This window comes from Sinocyclocheilus grahami, unplaced genomic scaffold (genome assembly GCF_001515645.1).
Source record: "Sinocyclocheilus grahami isolate Dianchi unplaced genomic scaffold, SAMN03320097.WGS_v1.1 scaffold40.1, whole genome shotgun sequence".
NCBI classification, from domain to species: Eukaryota; Metazoa; Chordata; class Actinopteri; order Cypriniformes; family Cyprinidae; genus Sinocyclocheilus; species Sinocyclocheilus grahami.
This window is the reverse complement of record NW_015505219.1, coordinates 3,128,306-3,151,100: the sequence shown is the minus strand read 5'-3', so window position 1 is coordinate 3,151,100 and position 22,795 is coordinate 3,128,306. Positions and strand designations below refer to the sequence as shown.

The 22,795-nt window shown below is 36.8% G+C and overlaps 1 protein-coding gene across 1 annotated transcript; it reads right to left on the bottom strand.

The window, feature by feature from the left end:
- Nucleotides 1-917: 917 nt before the first annotated feature.
- kcnk10a (potassium channel, subfamily K, member 10a) lies at nt 918-19,030 on the bottom strand. The gene is made up of 7 exons (XM_016267848.1): nt 18,647-19,030; nt 16,105-16,487; nt 10,749-10,866; nt 9,329-9,489; nt 6,055-6,247; nt 5,068-5,210; nt 918-3,601 (listed from the first exon to the last, which is right to left on the bottom strand). The coding sequence occupies exons 1-7, from the start codon at nt 18,699-18,701 to the stop codon at nt 2,945-2,947; spliced, it is 1,710 nt and encodes a 569-aa protein (XP_016123334.1). The 5' UTR covers nt 18,702-19,030; the 3' UTR covers nt 918-2,944.
- Nucleotides 19,031-22,795: the final 3,765 nt, after the last annotated feature.

The window sequence follows — 22,795 nt, the reverse complement described above, 5'->3', positions numbered from 1 at the left end:
TGAACCATAAATACCTGCAGAATACCATAACATAATGTTGTTTTGCACAAATATCATGCAAAAGTTGCTAGGTTTACATTGCCGTGATATAAATTGAGAAACTGGACAATTTTAATTTTTATACAGACGTATAATAGTCTGGTGCTTTAGTTTCCCCATAGACTCTCATTGCACGTGTATTTCTGTAATTATATAATGTACTTGTTTATTTATTAATTCAAACTGATGGATGGCAATAAAAGTGTATATTATTACCCTTTTTAAAACAGAACAAGGAAGGAAAAATGTTCTCAAAAATCTATGCAATTTATAATGTAAGTTTTGCTTTGTAGACTTCTATTAACTGTGGAAATAAAACATTCAAGATGTTCCCAAAGGAGATTACTTCTACATTTACCTCCATGTACAGCTTCTTCACTATTATTGACTCGGATGTCAAGGTCAGTAATGCTGAGAAAAGTTGCTTCACATAGCTCACTCGGCCTTGCAATTGAATTGAAATTTATCTTGCAGTGGTGGCAATAAAGGGCCTTTTGAACAATTTAGCCAATCAAATATTTACATAAATCCTTTTTTCATTAAGCTGTTATTGAATGTTTAGATAAATGCTGTTTGGCTAATTTTCATTCCAGGCCTGAGGCATTTCTTGCCCATCAATGTTGCATAATATCTGCAATTGTAGTGCAGGATGATCTTACACCTGCACATTTGAAGGTGAACGTTACCTCAGGATTTTTAAATAGCACGTTGAGTGTTCTTTCAGTTGTTGATGTTTTTGTGGATTCTTACATTTCAAGTTGACCTTTGAGCAAGGAAACTGCAGGTAATTTCTGAAAATGGTCTAAACTAAGTGGAAAGAGAACCCAAACAAACCATTTTTGGTTTTTGTTTAACTGTTTATTTCCAAAAGGCACTCACTACATTGAATGTAATGGTTGCACAAGATACTGCAGATACTGCGAACAGCAATTTACTAGCATGTGCAGCCCGAAGTAGAGCTCAAACATGGACATTTCAAAGTCTCAAGAAGCATGTTTGTGGTACAATCAATACCATAGCATAACATATTAGCACAATAGCATGCTTTAGGGATCCGTGTTTTTAAATCGTTTTGAATGCTTTAAAATGTTTTCAATTTTCATAGTTTTTTCTTATCACAAATATTCAGTCCATTGCTGCATTCGCTCTAGACTATTGCAAACATGAAAAGAGTAATTAACATTAGCTCAACAACAAGCATTTTGCTGCAGCTGTAAATGTGTGTATGTGTGCGTTTACGAGTTGGTGGGAATGAGGTACCGATACGTGTGTCTGCCTCAGGGAGTTTTCATTAATACAGTCAGCAAGACAACAATCACATCAGACAAAGCGGTATTTGGTTTCAACACAAACACACACACAAATATGTCAGACGCTCCCTGGCGATTAGCACAACATTGTTTAGTGGTGTGTCAAAAGAAGAGACGAAAATCATAAACTAAAGTAAGAAACTTGTAAAAAAGTGCAAGGTTTTCTGGCAAAAAAAAAGAGAGTAACATTTCCGTCAATCATAAATGAAACTGCATCCTATACTTTCATAAAGCTAAAACATAAGTATGCCATATATGTCTTTCATTCACATACAGAATGTCTAGTAGACTTCAAAAAAGTCAAGATTTTACCCTGATCACTCACAAATCAATGTAATATTCTGAATACGCTATTATGTTGTGTAATCAGCACCATCAGTCAACTTAATAAAGGTGCAGTAAGCGATTTCTGCGAAACTCTTGATATTTGAAATTACCACAACAAACAGGCCCTTACCCAAAAGGATCACATCCTATCTTGTTAGCTCGGCCCCCAGATTCAGGAACATGCTATGCAACAGGCACCTCCCCCATCATGAGTGGACACGCCCCTTACTGGTGATTGGCTACAAGATTCGATCCACTTTCAACTGTGTTTCTCCGAAATCACTTACTTGACAATGGCTTAAAGGGACAGTACACCCAAAAATGGAAAATGCCATCAACATGTGTTGTTTTGGATCTTACTGACAATTAAATAGACAAAACCATTTTAAACACTTGTGTTCTGCAGACGAAAGTAAGTTATACAGGTTTGGAGCTACATTTTTGGGTAAACTATCCATTTAAATTAAATAAACGGATACATTCTGTTGTTTGTGATTAAACTCTACTAGATATTCTAGCTCACATGACGTCCACCATGACTTTCTACCTTATGGCTTCTCTTTTGTCCCATTGTCCTAAAATTTCAAACTATGAAAACAGTACTGTGTAGCAACAGCTTTAGATATTTCATGAGAGCAGGGCAAATTGTGTGTCAGACATACCGTACAATTTGACAATTACAGTAGGACTACAAGCCCTGAGATTTCATAGGTTAACTTCATAAATCTGGATCACATATTGATGCACTCAACTTGTTTTACAGGACAATTGAGCTCCGTGCATATACGACGTGTCACCAATTTAACATGGGTTCTTCCTATTCAAAGAGTTTTATCATCTTTGATCATGGGGGATTCAAGTCTCAAGGTAGGTTTCTTCATTTCGAATGGGTGGGGGATCTTGACAGACATTGTTTTTAAGCAGTTATGCTTCTTGACAAATGACCTTGAAGTACAGTCTGGCTGAAAGAACACTGAAAGTGAAGCACTTTCAGTCACACTTCAAACAAACTGCCAATGTAGCTTGCTTCGGATTTTGTCCAGGACGTTGGGAGAGATCATTTCAAACTTATACAAGCATTTTTCAGTGGACTGAAGAAGAGAACCATATGTCTTCCAGTGCTATTGTTGCCATATTTCCATTATCAAGTTATCAGGACACAGTGAACAGATAAATGAACAGCAGAAATTGAGATTCTCACATCTCAGCTCAGGGTAAGGGCTAAACAAGGCACTTTAGGAATATGTTATTTTCCTACACGGTTTCCTCTAGGGCTCCATCTGCAAATGGAACTCTTTGTCTTCAAGTTTTGTCTCGTTTTCTTCCTCTTTGGTCTGTGGCGGTAGAGGCATGAATCCGTTTTGTTTATTGGGACTCTCCACAAAGAGAGGTAAGTTGGTCAGACTGGTGTTGACCTCTTTCTCAAGCTCCTCGTCCTCGGCCTCTTTCTTTTCCTCATCCATTGTGGGAGTATTATAGGTGAAGGAATCTAAGGCTTTCCGACCGTCGTCTGGGATGTTTTTCCTCAACTCTTTGTTCCTGTTCCTTTTGGCTAGTTTTGTGACTGAACCAAGGCGGTTGAAAATATTATCTTCAGAGTACGCCTGGCTTGGGTCGCTCCGCCGATGCTCATTCTGCTCAACTCGTAGACGCAGGTTGTTGAGCTTTGTGTCGATGCTCTCCTGGGAGGATGTTTTGTAATTGGTGGTGTCCAGGCTGTTGAAGGCAGCTCGACGTTCAGGGGACAGCATGTCTAGGGAATGGGCCCGCTGGTCGAAACCTAGCTGCCTGCGCTCCATGCTGCGAATGGTGGCGGCCCTTTGCAGTTTGTCATGAACTTCCACGCTGAGTCGGCGCCTGGTCTCACGGAGCTCTGCGCGGACGTTGGCCTTCCATTCGGCAGCGTGAGCCTTAATTTCACCCACCTTCAACAAGATCACAATGGTAAATAAACCTGTAAGCTTTAAAGTGCCCCTATTATGGATTTTTGAAAACTACCTTTCATGCAGTGTGTAACACAGCTCTAAGTGAATGAAAACATCCTGCAAAGTTTTAAATCTGAAAGTGCACCGTGTATAAAGTTATTGTCTCTCAAAAGAAAGAGTTGACTCTGAATCATTGAAACGAGTCGTTTTTAAAACGAATCCCAAGCTGTTTCATGTTGATGTCAACATGAAACATTAGCATATTGCCCGCCCACTTGTTGGTCTTTTCGCATTGGTCTGAATGAAAATGCAAATTCATTCTTTGCCACTAGGTGTGCTTTTGGAGCGGTAAAATAGCTGTTTCCCCGGTAACGCTGTACACAAAGCAGCACTGCGCTCACAAACGCTGCTTTATCAGGCATTACAGGCGTGATGAAATGAAAATGAGACCAATCGGACCAATCACTGCAGATTAGCATCACGCAAAGGAGGGGTTTGGAAAAATGAATCGTTGAGCAAATCGTTTGGGAGTCGTTGAGCAAATGAGGTAAAAAATAAATGTATATTATAAGACAATGAAAGTGTTTTTTGACCTTGCATGCATGTCGACCTGTTACTGGGGGCTCCCAAAACCAAAATATGAACCTTTCATAACCCATAATAGGGGCACTTTAAATTGTCCTTCCAAATAACTGTTTGTACTTTTTATGAGTCAATGACGTTTACAAGTTTTTATGATAAAGAAAAGGAAAAACATGTGCCAAATTATTAAAAGGTGTTCTTTGTATTGATGTTGGTTTCATACGTTTTTAAAAAATTGTGTAACCATTAAGTAAAACTAATATTTTCTTTAACACATATGAATGTACACATCTTAATGATTATTTTCAAAAATTATTTTAAAAATATTTATTAAGGTAAAACGTGCTTTACAAATATCATGAATAATTATAAATGTTCATAAATGTTTTGATGAGATGCACCACACAAGATTTTACAACACTACCTTGTGATAAGAAAGCTCAGACACTCATTTTTAATATATAATGTTTTTTGTTTAATTTTTTTCAGCTCTGTTTTTGCATGTTATTTGCATCACATGACTGATTTCTGCACAAAAGTTTAATTTTTTCAGATATTAAAAGAGGCGATTAAAGGAAGAAAAAATGTTGTTGTTACAAAGATTTTTTTTTCTTCATTATAATATCAAGAAAGTTGTATCACCCTGATATTTTTGCTTTTGTGCTTCTGAAAATATCAAAATGAATGATAATACGGAAATTAAAAACATGTTCATCATATAAGAGAAGTACTTAAAGGTAATAATTGTATAAATGGCATTTTTGGTGTATTGTTTTAGTAAATTAATCAAATAGTGTCATGTCATTGACCATTACATAATATTTGGAAGTATAAAAGTCCAGCTGGAATAATCAAGGTAAATGCAATGCTAACAAATGTCTCACCTCCATTTTAGTCTTTTTAGAAAGCACCCTAAGCCAGTCTCCAATCATGCTCAGAACTGCAGCAAAGTAAGCCAGTCCAACCAGGATCCAGAACCACACCAGCGGTCTGTACCATTTACGGTACTCTATTCTTCTATTGCCTCCTGGAAGAGATGTATAAATGACACTTTCATTTCAGATGTGGGAGCATTTGATTGTCTTTTAAATCTACAACCACACACTTTTTGAGGCATTCATCAAAACCTCCTGCCAAATTCATGTAAGCTATTTCCTGAGAACAGCAATCAGACTAACTCCGTTTTTCTTGACAATTCATGGTGTCTACAAGTAGAGAAATTTCAAAAAAATACAATAGCTTTTATATGGACTTTGTTTTATTCAAGTACTAAATTGAAACAAAGTCTATAAAGGAATCCATTCAGCTACGTAGGTAAAGTTCTTCCCTTCTGTGATTTGCCTACCAAAGCAACCCAAAAGCCACTGAACCTGTTCCTTGAAAGGGATCCACAAGAGACTAAATGTCAAATGAGCAAATCATATTTGGTTGTTTCTTTCACTTCTGGCTCATTTATGTCACAGAGGTGACCTTCCTCATTTGCTAATTCCCCAAATGGCCTGTATAGAGTTTGTTTCACACTTGTCTCAGACCTAAACTTTTAATCTTAATATATTAAACTCCTTCAAAAATGTTCGATAGATGGATGGATAGATGGATAGAATTAAAAGAAGAAAAAATAAATAAATGTTTATTTCATGAAAATTATTTCTACTTAAAAAGCTATGACTGTCCAGTTTTGTTTAAAATTTTGTTTACTTAAAGAGACAATACCATCATTGAACGCATGAGATGAAATATGAGACGTTAAAGGTGAACAAAATATTGAAATAGGCCTTAGTATAACAAATGAATCTGACGTTTTATTCTAATATATAAATACATATAATCATCACAGAAGTGCTTTTTTCGCAACTAAATTCTGTCTGTACCGGCAACATAATCTCCGATCCCAACAGTTGTCAGTGTGATGACCACGAAATAAATCGCCTCCAGCCCGGTCCATCCTTCAATGTGCTTGAAGATGATGGCTGGTATGGTGACGAAGAGAATGCAGCCAGCCAAGATGAAGAGCAATGTAGAGGCCACTCGAATCTTGGTCTGGCTTATTTGATTGTGTTTGCGCTGGGGGGGGGTGAAATAGACAAAAAGCAATATCAACATGAAAGATCGTACAAGAGCCATTCTTAGTCACACAAACAGCACGACTTCATTGCCAGCAGCGGCTATGTGGCATGAGAAGACATTTCGTGACTTTGTGAAGGTAGCATGTGTTCATTAGCTCTCTGATGGGCCTAATGATGATCTGAATAAGACTGATTAGTCCTAATGAGGTGTGATCTCAGCCCGTACTGCAGATGCCACTGCCTCAGCATGCTGGAGCCTCAGTTCTGTTTATTTACTAGGCCTTTACCTCTGCTGTGCAGGGTCTGACTAACCTACCACAAACAAGAGCTGCGATCTTCCTGACTAATGCCTCCCAGGACGTCAGGAAAAGAAGTGACCTTGCATAGTCTAACATGATAAACCTAACACTTGAAATTCTAATTGCCATGGTAAACATTTTTTATTGGAACATTTAGCATTAAAATAGATTGTTGGTTTTGTTTGTTTGGAATCATCACAGTAGTGTTTTTCAGGTGCATACATTACCGTTCAAAATTTTGGGGTAGGTAAGATTTTTTTATAATATTTTAATGCTTACAAGACTGCATTTATTTGATCAAAAATACAGTAATATTGTGAAATATTATTCCTGTTTATTTTCAGCTGCCATTACGGCAGTCTTCAGTGTCACATGATGCTTCAGAAATCATTCCAAAATGCTTATTTGCTGCTCAAGAAACATTTCTTATTATTATCAGTATTAAACACAGTTGGGCTGTTTCATATTTTCGTGAAAACCCTGATATATTCAGGATTATTTCATGAATAGAAAGTTCATCTTTAGTAACATTAAATGTCTTTACGTCACTTTTGATCAATTTAATGCATCCTTGCTGAAAAACTTTAAAACACAAAAATATGACCCCAAGCAACACCCCAACCTGTGGTACTATATGCAGTGTCCCCCAAACATCACCCCAGACTCATTAGAAATATGTGCTTGTGGCGACGTTTCTGCAACAGCATTATTATTGCGGCCTTTTCTTAGTGAAATATCCAGTGAGTGGTGCTAAAACACACATTCATTATGTGACTGTGGCCGCGTTTTTTTATTAAATTGGTACATGCATGTATTGCAGCGTTTTTATTGCGTTGCTTCAGGTACATATTGATGTGGTTCAGACTTCAAATGTCTGGGGAGTGTCGCTAAAAGGCTAATGCTCTATCGTGTTGGAAAATAACATACAACCGTAAACCTACCTGATAGTGTTAACGAAAGCAAAAGTGATGTAAAAAGCACATTCGATGATGCAACCATGCTATTTTAACTAACTTAAACATTGATTTTAGCTTTTTACTTCAGAAGTGCATCGCTGATATCGCATATGCTGCCGAGAAAACCTATTGCATTAGAAAACGTACACGTTTGAAGCTGTATATGTAACGCTAACATTCAAAAGTATCAGTTTTCAAAGTTAAAAAGTCATAATATTCTGCAAGAAATTGTGCGAAAATTGGGCTTTCTTAATCAAAACTCTGGCCCTGTAAATCATACTTTGTGTGAAAAGGAATAAAAGTTGTCGGAGTTTTACTGCCTCTAGTGTTCATTTCAACTAGAAACTGCAGTGATTCCTCCGTATAGGTACATTTTTTGAGTTTTGCATAAATGTTGGTAAAGGCACGTGTTACCAATGAGCCTGGGTAGAACATATCTGTAGGGTACATTTATTGACACCAATGTACTAAAAATGGAAAGGTTTTTCCTTTCCTGCATTTTTGACAAGTTTTTTGTACAGACAATGGCGCTGTCAAAATGATCTCCATTTACTTGTAGCCTATCTGCAAGAACTACTAAAAATGCTGTATTATGTTTTCCAGGTCAGTAGTTGGGGATGTCTCTTTTTTTTTTTTAAACCCACACACGTGCATACTATGCATGTGCATGGTGTCACCATTTTTACATAGTCACATTTTGTTTACACAAAGACTGTAATGGCATTGTTTCTTAAGGTTTGTGTTTTCAAGCCCCTCAAATAGTCGTTGTCATGTAAATGAGTGGCTAGAATACTTAAAAAAGTATTTTGAACAGTATCTAATATTTTATTTAAAACGTAACAAACTACTAACTGTATTTTTTAAAGTTTGCTTGCGAAATCTTTCTTTAAAATAAATATCACATTTTGTTATCTATGTAAGCCCTAAGATGCAGTGTATTACAATCTAGCGTAGCGTTAGTTATGGCAGGTCACGTTAGTCAAGCTCGCATCAGCTGACTCTCAGCTGTCCCCCATCAACCTATGGGAATACAACACCTATCTAAGCATTCATATATAAGGTCCCTCAGTATTATCAGCAGTTTTTTATGCTAATTGTCAATCATCTTTGACGATAGTGGTCCTGCCAGAAATGTCTTGTTTTGTTATGATCACTACTTATTTAGCTTATTTCAAAATACTAAAAGGACGTTTAGGATCATAACATTGTTCTTGACATCTTGGTCCTATTCAGAAGATTATTAATTATTGAAATGCTTGAATAAATATATAATTGCTATGAAAAAAATAAATAAATCAAGATGACAAATCAATAAATAAAGTTTCAATTTGCTACTAGAATTAATAAAAGAGAAAGTACATGATTTAGAGTTCCTTTGCGCCATCAAGAATAATGACTGTGTCTTAATGCAAATTCACAGAACATTACGTGATGTCTGTTTTTGTTTTTTTTACCTTGTGGTGAAAAAGAAAATCATTCATCCATGCAAAAATTTGAAAACAATGTGTTCTAAAATCAGCTCAAAATATCAAACCGGATGGAATAATAGTCTGAAGCTATAATATCAGAGTCTGTGCCCATCATACACTGTGTAATTTCTCTATAAATCTGTGAACTCTGACTGCACAAAATCTGCAGACTGGCTCTGATTTTCAGCAACTAGCGTAAACTGTCCAGACTGCAAATCGGGGCAAAAATGGGTAGAAGTTGTGTAGTGTATTACAGCCTTTTCATGCGTACCTTCTCACAGAGCCCATTAAACAGATTGTACATTCACAGACTTGTTTTCAATAACCCTAGTTTTGTGCTCCACAGTTCACTTACCCTGAACATTTTCTCCACTTTAGCAATGCTCTTCACAAAAATAGTCCCTAGTTGATCACCAACACCAGCCAGAAGAAAGCCAAAAAGTGGGATGCCAAAAATTGCATAAAGGATACAGAAAATCTTCCCTCCCTCTGTGCTTGGAGAGATGTTGCCATAACCTTAAAAATATAAGAGAGTAATGGTGTAAATTAAGACGCAACTGAAAAGCAAATTTACCACTGTACTGTATATTCAAAGTGACATATGAAAGAATGCCATATGATATAATGGTTAGGGGACTTTATTGGATAATTACATGCATAGTTCGTTCAACGCCAATTCAGACAATGCAAAATCAAATGAAAGAATCATAAGTGTCTTATAATTTTGCTATATATAAATTCAGACTCCAATCATTCTGGTAATTCCAATGCAGCCCAGTCAGACATACTCTGTAGGTTTAAAGGGAATCGTAGGAAATTACCTACTATGGTCCCCCATGGATCAAAATGTGTCTACTGAGAGCATGTTCGAAGGTTTGGCAACTGAAGTGTAAAAACTAATCTTGTTTATGCCTTTGTCCATTGCCTGCTGGATGGCTGAGCCAATGACATTGAGAGTATTGTCAGCATTTAGATACTAACCTGTATTACACAACAGCTTCTTTAAGTAATTAATCACAGGCCCTGGCAGGTAACACAGCAGGTAGCCTATGGACTTCAAATGCATTACATCAAACCTCTAATGGAAAGCGCTATATAACTGCAAGTAGTGAATTAATGCCTTGTATTTTCGCCACAGAGTGAAAAATAAATAAAAGTTTTACCTAACAAGTTTGATGTTTTTTTCTCGCAATTTTAAAGTTATATCTCACAATTCTGACTTTTTATCCTACAATTCTGAGAAAAAAAGTCAGAATTGCAAGATATAAACGTGCAATTTAAGTATTTTTTGTGTGTTTTAACGTGCAATAAGTCAAAATTGTGAAATAGAAATGTGCAATTCTGAGAAAAAAGTCAGAATTTTGTTTTAAAATAATAATAATAATAATTGTGACTTCAAGTTAATATCTCGCAGTTGTGAGTTAACATTTCAACTTGTTTTTCCATTTACGGCTTTGATTATTCACCCCCCTGATTTATTTCCTTACTGAGACTACAGAATGTGTCTAAAAATCAATGAATTGCTCCATAAGCATCAGTAGTTCCATTTGGATCGACAGTTGAAGCAGGCACATTTTCACACATGGAATATAAATGGGGCTGAAGGAGAAAATGATTGATTGGTGGTGTTGGGGGTCAGGCATATTGACTGAAACTAAGACTGTAAATGTATGACACAAGCAAATTCCTTGTATTTGGCTTGAGCTATGCATATTAATGTGGGGTGGAGAGGTCTAGAAATGTATGTATAATATCCAGGGATGTATAGGTGCTACCTATTGTTGTTATCACAGTTCCAGCGAAGAAAAAGGAGCTCCCTAAGTCCCAGTGACTGGAGTTGTATGATGTGTCTCCGATAGGACTGACACCGGCATTCACTGCATCTACAGAGTGCTGGGAAAAGATAAGACTGGAGTTAAGGTCATTGTATGAGAAGCATGTCTTCCATATGATTAATAGTCAATGCCAGTGACAGATCATTTAATGTGGTAATGAAAATAAAAATTGGTATCAGGCCAAAATAAACAAATAATTTCAACATCGAAATGGACTGAAAATCTAAACGCCATGCTGACAGTGAATGCAATTTGAAATGATGAAGTATTTACTTGAAAAGGGCAAACAATTTAAACTAGTCTTTAGTGTAATTTCAAAACCACTGTGTATAGCATCTTAAAAATAATAAATCCATACACATATATATATATATATATATTAGTGCTGTCAAACGACTAATCGCGATTAATCGCATCCGAAATAAAAGTTTTTGTTTACATAATATATGAGTGTGTACTGTGTATATTTATTATGTATGTATAAAGACAGACACATACAGCATATATTTTGAAAATATTATATATATATATATATATATATATATATCTATATATATATTTATACTGTATATATATAGAATATTAAAAATAAATATGTAAAAAATAATGATAATATAACAATCCAGGCTCACTGGAAAAACTTGCCTGTGGCAACATGTCTGCAAAAAGACATTGCTTTGCATTTTGCAATGATTTCCAAGTGAAATGTCCAGTGAGTGACGCAAAAGTATATTTAGATTTTTTGCACCCTCAGATTCCAGATTTTCAAATAGTTGTATCTCAGCCAAATATTTCCATACATCAATGGAAAGCTTATGTATTCAGCTTTCAGATAATGTATAAATCTCAAATTCGAAAAATTGACCCTTATGACATGCTTTTGTGGTCCAGGGTCACATATATAAACGTAACATATTTTTCTTAATGAGTGACGCAAAAGTCGTGTTCAGTTTTATCTTAAACAGATGAATCTGCCAACATTTCATAATCAATGTTTCAATGTTCATGATCAAGTTTATGATGTTGTACACAGGGTGTGATTTGTGAACAAACCAGGGGGGGTTAAAAAAAAAACTGTATTTATTTACTTTTATTTCCCTATTCCCTCTCACATATAACATATATATCAAATATATCACAAATCACAGCAATAAATATATAGATTATTTTTGACAGCTGTTACAAAACCATTTTTACAAGAAATATTCTGATTTTACCTTGAGATTAGATAGCTTCGATATTTGACCACTATTTATAATAATCCTTGGTTACAGTGACACTAATAGTTCTCATTTCTGCCAGGAATGCAAAAACAATCGGGAGTTAATGATATTTTGATCAGAATAACGAGATACTACAAATTCAATCACGTTTGCTTCCATATTTTTGATCAGTGATTCGCCACACAACATAGAAACTTTACTCCAAAAGTGCGCACATTAGGCTATGTATTCACACGTTTACCTCATATTTCTTTAAATAGAATACAACTATAATTTCTTAATGACTCGCAGAAAGACGATTCTCTGCCGATCCATCAGTCAATATTGCGTGATCATAATTCGCACATTACGGTGACAGTAAACGTCTGCGTTCTGTCTCATAATGCATTTATGCGTCAGTTTATTTACAATATCTGCATTTCTGATTTTATTGTTGTTTGTATTGTCATGTTGCAGTATTTTACTTGCTAGTGGGCAAAATATATGTTCTTAATCATGCACTATGGTTAAAGTGTTTTTAGGTGATAACAATGTTGTTCAAAGTCTGGTTTTGTGTGTGTGTGTAGTTTACTGCAGTGCTCATTTCAGCTGGAAATTGTATGTATATGCACCTTTTTGGAGTTTTTCAAAAACGTACATAGAGCCTTTTCCAATGAGCCTATGTATCAAGCAGTACATAAAACATCCAGCTATATATTTTGAAGCATGATGACTCATGATGCCTCACATGTTCTAGTCATTCCAAATAGAACAAACAATAAATACTGTAGATCCTCTTTTGTTAAGCAAACTGTAGTTTTTGACATACAGTTTGTCATGGCCAAGGCACCCTACTGAGGTGATGATCCAAATAAGCTGTCTAGCTTTAATGAGCCTTTGATGATCAGATGCATCATTAATAGAGAGGAACAGAGAGGGCAGATCAGAAACAGGTCACTCAGCCCAACAGGACGCATCGAGAGCAGATGGAAGCACTATACTGAGATCGACAGGAAGCGGCTCAGGTGTGAGATACGAACGTGTGGGCAGCTGAAGGGCAGGTACACAAGGGCAGATTCAGAGTCTGTCGGTCTAGACTGGATGCGGAATACGAAGTTTGAGTCAAGTGTAGCCATGAAAGCAGAACCTCATGCGAGAGAAAATAATGCAAGCTTATTAAATCAAGAACAAAATAAATGATGGAATTTGTGAATAGCAGATATCTTAATATCGTATGATATCTTATGAATAGCAGATATCTTATTTCAATCTTTGAAGTTTTGAGTGTAATGAAACTGAAATAGCCACATTTACATTCTCTGTATCTGACCAATCAATCAGCTTGAGATTCTTTCAATGGAAACTGCTGTCCTGTGGGTGGATGCTCTTTGAAGAGTTCAATTCTCTCATATAATGTGATGTCTTCGACCGTTAAGCGCAAATGGTTTTACCTCAACACAGACTGCTAGAAAGCACAAATTTGCATTCCATATGTCTGCAGCTCATCTTCAATTTCTTTTCTGAACGGATCTAAATAGCATTTTACTCCATCTGCTTGCCTGGGTGACTTGTATATGCATCTGTGTCCACTACTAGGAGACGTTATACCTCTTTTAAGGTGGTGAGAAGATGAATTCGAAGAAATATAAATGCGTCTTCACAGCAGACAGCGGGTGCACAGATGACAGCGTCTGAAAGCTTTCAATCCCATCATGAGAAGTGTCACTGTGACAGAGGTAAAGCATATAGAAGCTGTAAATACTGAGTGTCATGAGGGATGTATCTATAAGATTCTGCCTCAAACACAGAGAGATTGATCAGGAAACCCAATCTCCACTAATCACCACTGCACTGTGTTATGATTCGAAATTAAATTCATACTGAAAGGGTTTTTTTTCCTGAAAAACCCCATACTGTAGCTACTCAACTGATGTATGCTATAGTAACTTTTCATATACTATAGCAACATTTTATATTGGTTTTTGTGGTGAAACATGACTTGGACTTCTTATCTTGACATTCACAAATGTTATAATATAACCAAAACATACTACAAAATATATTAGTTAATTAAATATAATTGCATAAAGTAAGCAAAGCTTACCCTTAAAACATTGGTATTATAACATTATTTTCAGAACATTTAAGCTTACTTTACTCTCCAATTCTCACTACTGTAATGCAAAATATAAAGTCTCATTCTCAAGTAATAATATATAATGGTAGCATTTGTTGTGTTGCTTTTAATTACAAAGTAAATTATTTAATTAAATAATTCCATAACCCTATAGTAATAATTTATTGTATATCTCTAGTATATTTATTTAGTCAGTGTTAGAGGCGCGGTAAGTAGGATAAATAATAGAATATGGGAAATATTTTCTTCCATTTCCTGGCAGGTAGGGTGATGCAACTGGAGGTGAAGGATCCGAGCAAATGCCAAAGCAATTCCTAGAGCTGTAGGCAGTACACTAATGCTTGAACATTTCCTGGCAATTTTAGCTGAAAAAAACACCTTTTGATAGTCAATGTGCAAGCATTAGCGCACACGCTCTGTCTGGTCTACAGCTCAAAGAAGTGCTTTGGCATTTCTTCAAATTCTTCACCTCCAGTTACATCACTGCCAGACTGCAGTACATATGCACAGCTCACAGCCTGAGCAGAGCGAAAGCAACAGCTTACATGCAGCTAATCCACACGCCCCTAGCCTGAATCATCGACGCTTTGCAGTATTTCTAATCAGCAAAACCACAAGTTACGTTTCCCGCTGCAGATCTGTTTTCCATTTTCTTTGTTCCGCAACTCCCAGCTCAAACAACATTCAACTGCAGAAGCCGAGAGGAAGCAGCTGTCATATCCGCCTCTCTCAGGCTCTATTGGAGTCGGTGAGGCTGAGCTATTTTGGAATGGTGCTTTGTTACAAAGCTCTCAAATGCTGCTGGTTCTAGATTAAATTAGGGTTTCAGGTTATTGATTCAATTATGGTTTTTAACCTCCCCGCCTCAGTCATTCCAGGGAGCATTGCGATGGGCGAGCTTCACGTTTTCCCCTGCCCATACTCCTGATGGAGCCCCATTAGCGCAAAAGGAATCAAGATTCCCCAGCAGATGCTTTTAAGACTTGATTGTTCTTTATCTGCGGGGCTGGATGATTATCACCACTCATCTATCAAAGACGCTTCTGGTGTTTTAACTTGGCATCATCTCTCAAGGACATCTTGAGCAACCGAAAATCACAGTAACAAACACCAGAACCGCACAACAATATTGACTGCTCAACACAATTAGGTTATTTGTATGACTTTGTAATAAATTGGTAATTAACTTACTAAAACTTAATTTCATTAAGATAAAAAAAAAACTAAGGCAAAAGTAAGTATTAAAAAATATTAAGATTTGAAATGTATACTTGTATACTGCTTTATTTTTTGAAAGATATAAATGGAGAATGATGCGCTTTGCAGCCAACAGGGTGTAATTACAGAATCTACCAGCAGGGGCAAATATATTTATGCTAATCAGCAAAATCTTGAACCCTTGATATGAGAACTTAATCGTAAGTCTACAATAAATTAACTCTGCAGGAATGAAAAGTCATGTTTGTCACAGCGCTAGACATCACATAACAGACCTGACAAAAATGTATTAGTCAGGTTTCAAAGATTGAAAGTTTGCAGAGTTTGCAGTGTTTCCTCCATAAATCTCTGCCATTTTCTTGCTGAGACCATTTCTGAAAAGTCGTGTTAAAGTAGCCTCTGTAAATGGGAACTATTAAAGACCAGAATGGACTTTGGACATTGCTTCAACACTGCAAAACAGATTGATTACTGCCATCATGGCCACTATCCATCAAACACTTCAACTCTACACCAAACGGCTTGCTGTCATAAGTCTGCTACGACAGTCTGCTCCGATATCTTTACATTTATTTTCGTCACTTGCTCCATTTAGAATTGTCCAACCGCTGAGCCCTGGTCTATTGCATGAGTGAAGCTCACATGTCAGACAGATCGATGAAGCTATATTGTTACACTAGATCTGAGATCCCACAAGGGACACTAGCCGAGCTCTACTACAGATGAGCAACAGTTTTACCTTGATGAGCTCTTCCAGCTCATCTCGGGTCACGCAGCTATGTTTCTTCAGGAAGGCGGCTTTCTTCAAAGTGATGGTGTCTTTTTGGTTGCTCTCAAAGGGTTGCTCCAGGGCTCTGAACACCAGACCGCCGGCGACCAGGTACGCTACCACCACCACAAACACGGCAAGGACAGTCTTCCACTTCATGACCGTGAGGAGGGCTGAGCCGTCCGCCACCGCTTCCATGCTGGCCACCATACTAGCGGGCCGGGAGACAGAAAGGCGAGGTAAAGAGCAACCCATGGGGTTCTGCATGGTGGCCACACTGGCCTGCACCAAGCTGGATTGCAACATCCCTGGTTGGACCTTCTTCGGCGGCACCAAGTTGGTCTGCACTGGCACTGTTAAAAAAAGAGACAATATATGTTTATGCCATGTATGTGATCATTTACAACACTGGATTTGCTTCAGGATTTTATATCAAACATCAAGTCAAACTTGTACAAATCAAACCAAAAATGTTTGTAAAATATTAAATTATGTGAAAAAAAAATATTTTAAAGTAGTCAATGTCGTTTTATTTTACCTTGCAAAGTTTCGTTCATAGTTTTCGAGGACGAGAGCATGACACGCAACCTCTTCATGATGGAAACCTATTTGCTTGGCTTCTAGCAACTGACAGATGAATTTGCGATACCGTAAAGTTTGGACCCACAGCCCTGACGTCAAAAAGATGTGCATTTTCTCCTCTTTTAAGAGCTGATAAACCTATGAGACTTGCTACACTATATCAAATTTGCATTTTATTATTTTGCATTTTATTTTTCCCTGCTGTCCACAGCACAGACCAGCTATGCATTTTTGTGTTGCAGACCACTGATATATGTTGTCGTTTATCCACTGCAAAAAAACGTATTCAAAAAATCGGAGTAATTTGCTTTTCGAGTTTAGTGTTCGCTCCTGTGTTCATTTTACTTTCTTTTTAAACATGACGATTTTAAATTAATGTAAACACTAAATGTGGCAAAGGGTGGTGTTTCACATGTAATAGTCCCAAAGCCTCTGACCATTGCTGCATATCCACACATTCGCACACATGTCTGCACACACACTTCTCTTGGCTTTCTTGAAAACCCATTACAGTAGAAAGCAGCAGTACAAGGGTGGAGCAACGATAAGCTACACTGTTTCAGACCGCCTGGCTTTGTTCATAAACACATAAAAGCATAAGAGCTTTACTAACCAATATGCATATTCTACAAAAAAATCATCTTGTGAAAGGTGGTACTGTAAATAAATTAAAATAACCCTATAATCAATAAACCAAAGAACGCACTAATCTCAAATTAAGAGAATAAAGAGCCTCAAATCATTTCCCCTCAACTTTCTTGTAGTCAGGCAATCCCTTCGCCTTCAATATGATGTTGTATTGTACAACTGTTTATGTGGACACTATCCCTGCAGCATGACCGCAATAATTTACTGTGACAATTCGACCGTTGTTTACAAGCCATCTTGACCCTACCTTCGGATTTTTTTATACATGCATATATATTATTTTTTTTTTCACTGAAAATTCAGAACAAATAATTAGGTGAACATTAAGTCTTATTAATTTGAATTTATATGTAACACTGCACAGTGAAACTGTAGTCGCATCATATAAAAGAGCTGTTGCGGTCAAAGATATGTTAAAATAAATAATAATAATACCCCCCCCCCAAAAAAAAATAAAATAAATCCTGGAAGGTCGAAAAAGTATGTTTATTATCCGTAAGACATTATCTGCAACGCATTTAAATATATAGCTGCCTTTTTAATATATTGTATTGTTTTCTGAGGTCCACTTATAATGGCAAGATTTTTACATTAAAACAATCATAATTTAGAAGTAATACGCATTTAAATATATAAACCAGTCTCGTGAATGTGTGTGATTTTCCTGCACATAGTAAGATTAGGTAATGCGCGTGTCACCCACGTTTCATTATGCATCTCTCGTGTCTCTGCATAGTACTCGCAGATTTGTAGGCGCGTTATGATACACCTCTGTTGAAGATTTCTAGAAAATGTTGCATTTAATTGCTCGTAGGCGTCTTTATGACTTCTTCCTCTTCCACCCTTCTAAACTATTGCAGCAAACATCAACCATGCAGGTCTCTCGGTCATGTCGTGATTGTGATTTGTGAGGAACACCTCTTAAGCATCAACGGATCTTGTAATTGAAACGCGTGGTTGTGAATCTTAATGAAGGTGTCCACTGAAAAACTGAGACGGACAGAATGAGATCCTTTATTAGAATGAACAGAGACGTTAATCCGTTACACTGATCACAGTCAACTACCTCACCCACTGGTACCCCATCATCATTTTGCGCATCTTGGTTAAAGTGTTTTTGATTGGATTAGTTGGGCTCTTAAATCACTCTATATGACAGCTGACTGCCAGAGCGCATGTATGCTTCATTATGCTCATAATAACGTCTGTCAAAGATACAGCATGAGCAATAACTCATGTATGCCACTGGAAATGCATTTTGGAAACGACATGTTGTACCTACCTTGTGGAGGGTTCCAGTTCCCTGGTTTCCTTGGGGTTTCCGTTGGAAATTTCATTTTGGATTGCAGTTTAATTCATGGTCGAAAAGCGATAAAGTAATTTAGAGATACGGCGTTACTGTTGAATCATGCAGCGAATTTCCTTGAAGACATTGTTTTTAAACGAGACAGGGAGGTAAACGGGTGCAAGCATGAGATCATCTTCATCTTCAGGCGTGTGGAGCGATAGATGTGCTGCTAGACTGGCATGGAATCTGCTTCTGTCTCTTCATGGCACTTAAGAGTTCCAGATCACTCCGCCGTTTGCCAGTTGCACCATTTTCCACGCGTCAGAGACCCTTTGTGTGTGAAGTAAACAGTGAAGGTGCAGCAGAAGTCCACGCGCTGCTGGGGGCATCGTCTGAGCGCTTCGCGAATGGACCATCCAGAAGGCTTTTCTCAACAGCCGCAGTATATGGCAAGCGGTTTTAACATGTATCCCACTAACTAAATAGTTTCTTTTTTTTGGTTTGTTTTTGTTTTTTGTTCTTAGTGCTTATTTTTAAGGCAGTGGCTATTTGCACTAAGTGTAAATAGCGATAGAGACTATTTACACTAAGTGCAAATAGCAATAGATGTTATTTACACTGAGGGATTGTCTGTTATTTATACTACTTAATGCAAATAGTGGCAGTTATCTGCACCTCAGTATTGTAGTACATTTTAAAACAGTATGCAATAGTAATGTATTGAGTGTAAATTATCATTTTAATTCAAATTATTAAATGGATGTCACCTTATTGGGACAATACAGCCCTCTCTAGACCTACCCTAACCGTACCCGATACTTTAGTTTCAACTTCTTGATTATGTCCTTCATTTTTATTGAAAATACATGCCTTTTCGATGTGATATGAGATTTGAAAAGGGGGAAAACAAGTTTGGCAAAGGGCGGATTCGAACCTGGATCGATCGCATCAAAAACACTGTGGTATATGCTTTACCATCTACGCCACAGAAGCTGACATTTGACAGTCGTTGACTAGCCCAATCACATGTTGGTGGGCGGAGTTAGTGTAAATAGCCTCCAACAAGGCCGGGATATTTGCACTTAGTGTAAATAGACACTCCAAATTTTTTCTCGGAATTGCTAGTTTACATCTGCCTATTTATTTATTTATTTATTTGTTTTGTTTTTTCAGAAGTGTGTGATATAAATTTAAAATTGCGAGTTTCAAAGTCAGAATTGTGGGATATAAACTCGCAACTGCAAGAAATAAAGTCAGAATTGTGAGTTACATAGTCAGGATTGTGGGATATAAAATCACAATAGTAAGAAAAAAAGTTTTTTTCAGAATTGTTAAATATAAACTCAGTTGTGCGTTACGAAGTCAGAATTCTGGAATATAAAACTCATAATTCTGACTTGTTATTTCGCTATTCTTAGAAAAGAAAGTAAGAATTGTGAGTTTATATTAAGTCAAAATTACCTTATTTATATTTCATTCAGTGGCGGAAAAGGCTACTACCATTTCACAATATCTCAGGTCAATGTTCTGCATTTCAATGTAACCACAGTCTTCAGCTGGCACAAACTATAGAACATGGTACTATCAATGGAAACATCTTTTAATTCTAAAAGACTGCACCAAAATCACCCTTTATCCAAATTATTTTTAAAGAAGTCATTAACTGCCTTTTTAATATATTGTATTGTTTTCTGAGGTCCACTTATAATGGCAAGATTTTTACATAAAAAAAACATCATAATTTAGAAGTAATAAGCTATTTGCTGTCCTGTTTTTAACCCCCCTCATCAGAACGCTATATTTGAATAGGCGTGGTGGATGCCCACTGTTATGATTGGATAATAGTTGTGTATGTTTGACAGCCTACATCCTTTTTACATGGATGTTGCTGTGTTTTAGGTTAGAAATGCATAAATACACATTACATATTAAACAAAATGTAATAACAGACAAATCAATAGTGATCACGTAATAAAAACAGCTACTCACACTTGTGTGACACGAAATTACTGTCGGGTCCAATATAGTCAGCGTCATCTTTTAAAAAATCACCCTTTATCCAAATTATTTTTAAAGAAGTCATTAACTGCCTTTTTAATATATTGTATTGTTTTCTGAGGTCCACTTATAATGGCAAGATTTTTACATAAAAAAAACATCATAATTTAGAAGTAATAAGCTATTTGCTGTCCTGTTTTTAACCCCCCTCATCAGAACGCTATATTTGAATAGGCGTGGTGGATGCCCACTGTTATGATTGGATAATAGTTGTGTATGTTTGACAGCCTACATCCTTTTTACATGGATGTTGCTGTGTTTTAGGTTAGAAAATGCATAAATACACATTACATATTAAACAAAATGTAATAACAGACAAAGCAATAGTGATCACGTAATAAAAACAGCTACTCACACGAAATTACTGTCGGGTCCAATATAGTCAGCGTCATCTTTTAATTTCAGTCTTTATAAAAATTCTGCTTCGAATTGTGCCTTGTTTGTAAATTAATTTGTGGTAAAATGAAGTGAACAAAGTACCAAGTTTTTAACTGATGTGGTCTGAATTTTCATTTAAACATAAAGTTAAAGGTGCTGTATGTAGGATTGACACAGAATGGTTGAACTAGGTATTGCAGTCAAAAGTCAAAATACAGCAGAGTGTTTTTTTCACCCAGTCCCTCCTCCTCAGACTTGACACACCAACAGGAACGAGTGCGCATGATGATGGAAAGCATTGAGCCTTACACTGTAAGTTGATCAGCTAACGTGTAGGTTTGCAATATTTGATTGTTTGCAAATTATAAACCACCTCATGTGTATTTTTATAAATCTGAATCTGCGTCTCATTTCATAGGCTGCTGCTGCGTCCTCCGGAGGTCGCATTTGTCGGCCACATACATTGAGGTGACCCAGTTGTAAACGTAATCAAGTAGACTTTTATTCATTGTGAGGTATAAAATACTATAATTTATTTCTTACTTTGATATCTAATGGTTAATTTTCTCAAACGAGACTGACTCAATTAACTATTTCCCACTCTGACCTCTTTCGTTTGCCAGCTTCCATGACTGAAATGAAATACGCTGTGTTTCCCGCCAACTAGCAACCCCGGGTTCCGAAATACAATTGGCTAAACTGGCAGTGGGCTGGTTTCACAAACCAAAACAGAGACCGACATTCTGGCCCGGAACACACATTTTCAAAGGAGAATAACTGACTGTAGCATTGTTTGTCAGATAAACAAATATGTTAACTTAGCATGCTTCTTAAATATCTGCAAACATATGATGGTATTTTTATGCTTTAGAGTCAAAAACTTACATACAGCACCTTTAATCCTTTCCTAATGTTGGGATAAGAAGGAAGGCGATGCATAGACTCTGTTCCACACCTCGGCACTGCACAGCATCTTGTTGTCTTCTGAGCCATCTTTATCCTTTGGTTTCTTCGTAGACCTGCATTCGCCTCTCTCATTATTTAAGTAAAATCAGTCACTATTGGATTTTTATCAGTCAAAATTGGCAGTTATACTAGTTATTTTTAGATTATAAAGGGATAAGAGTGTTGACTTACTAGTAATTAAAAATAAGTTCTAGTAACACCAAAATAGATGTAAGTTAGTTTAAAGGAATACATGTTAAAATGGCTTGCCATAGCAGTATGGAGCCACCACACATAAGGCTCCAGCTATAAGCCAGGCGCCCCTCTTACCTCACCTGATTATACTGCACTGTTGCGCCAAGTGCTGGTGTGTAGTCAGAGAATACTCATTCTGTGTGCCATATGAAGTTTAGCCAGTGTCATTTATACAAACTGCTAGCTAGTAAACGACCAAGCTTCTTTTCTGTGCAGGTAGAAATGCCACTTCCATGACACCATAAGATTTATCCTGGAAATGTAACAGCAAAATTGTAGACGCCGAAAGGAGAAAGCTTCTGCGGTAAAGCACTGACTCCATCTGTTCATTCAGCATTACAGCACTCAACGCAAATATGAAGTCATCACCTTATATAATGAATCCCAATTGCTCAATATATGATCAATATGAGATCTCTTTCAAACAGTGGGGCTTTTAAATATGTAGGATATGAAATATTACAATATTGTGAAATGTTGTTGTCCTGTCATTTCAAAGTGAATTTT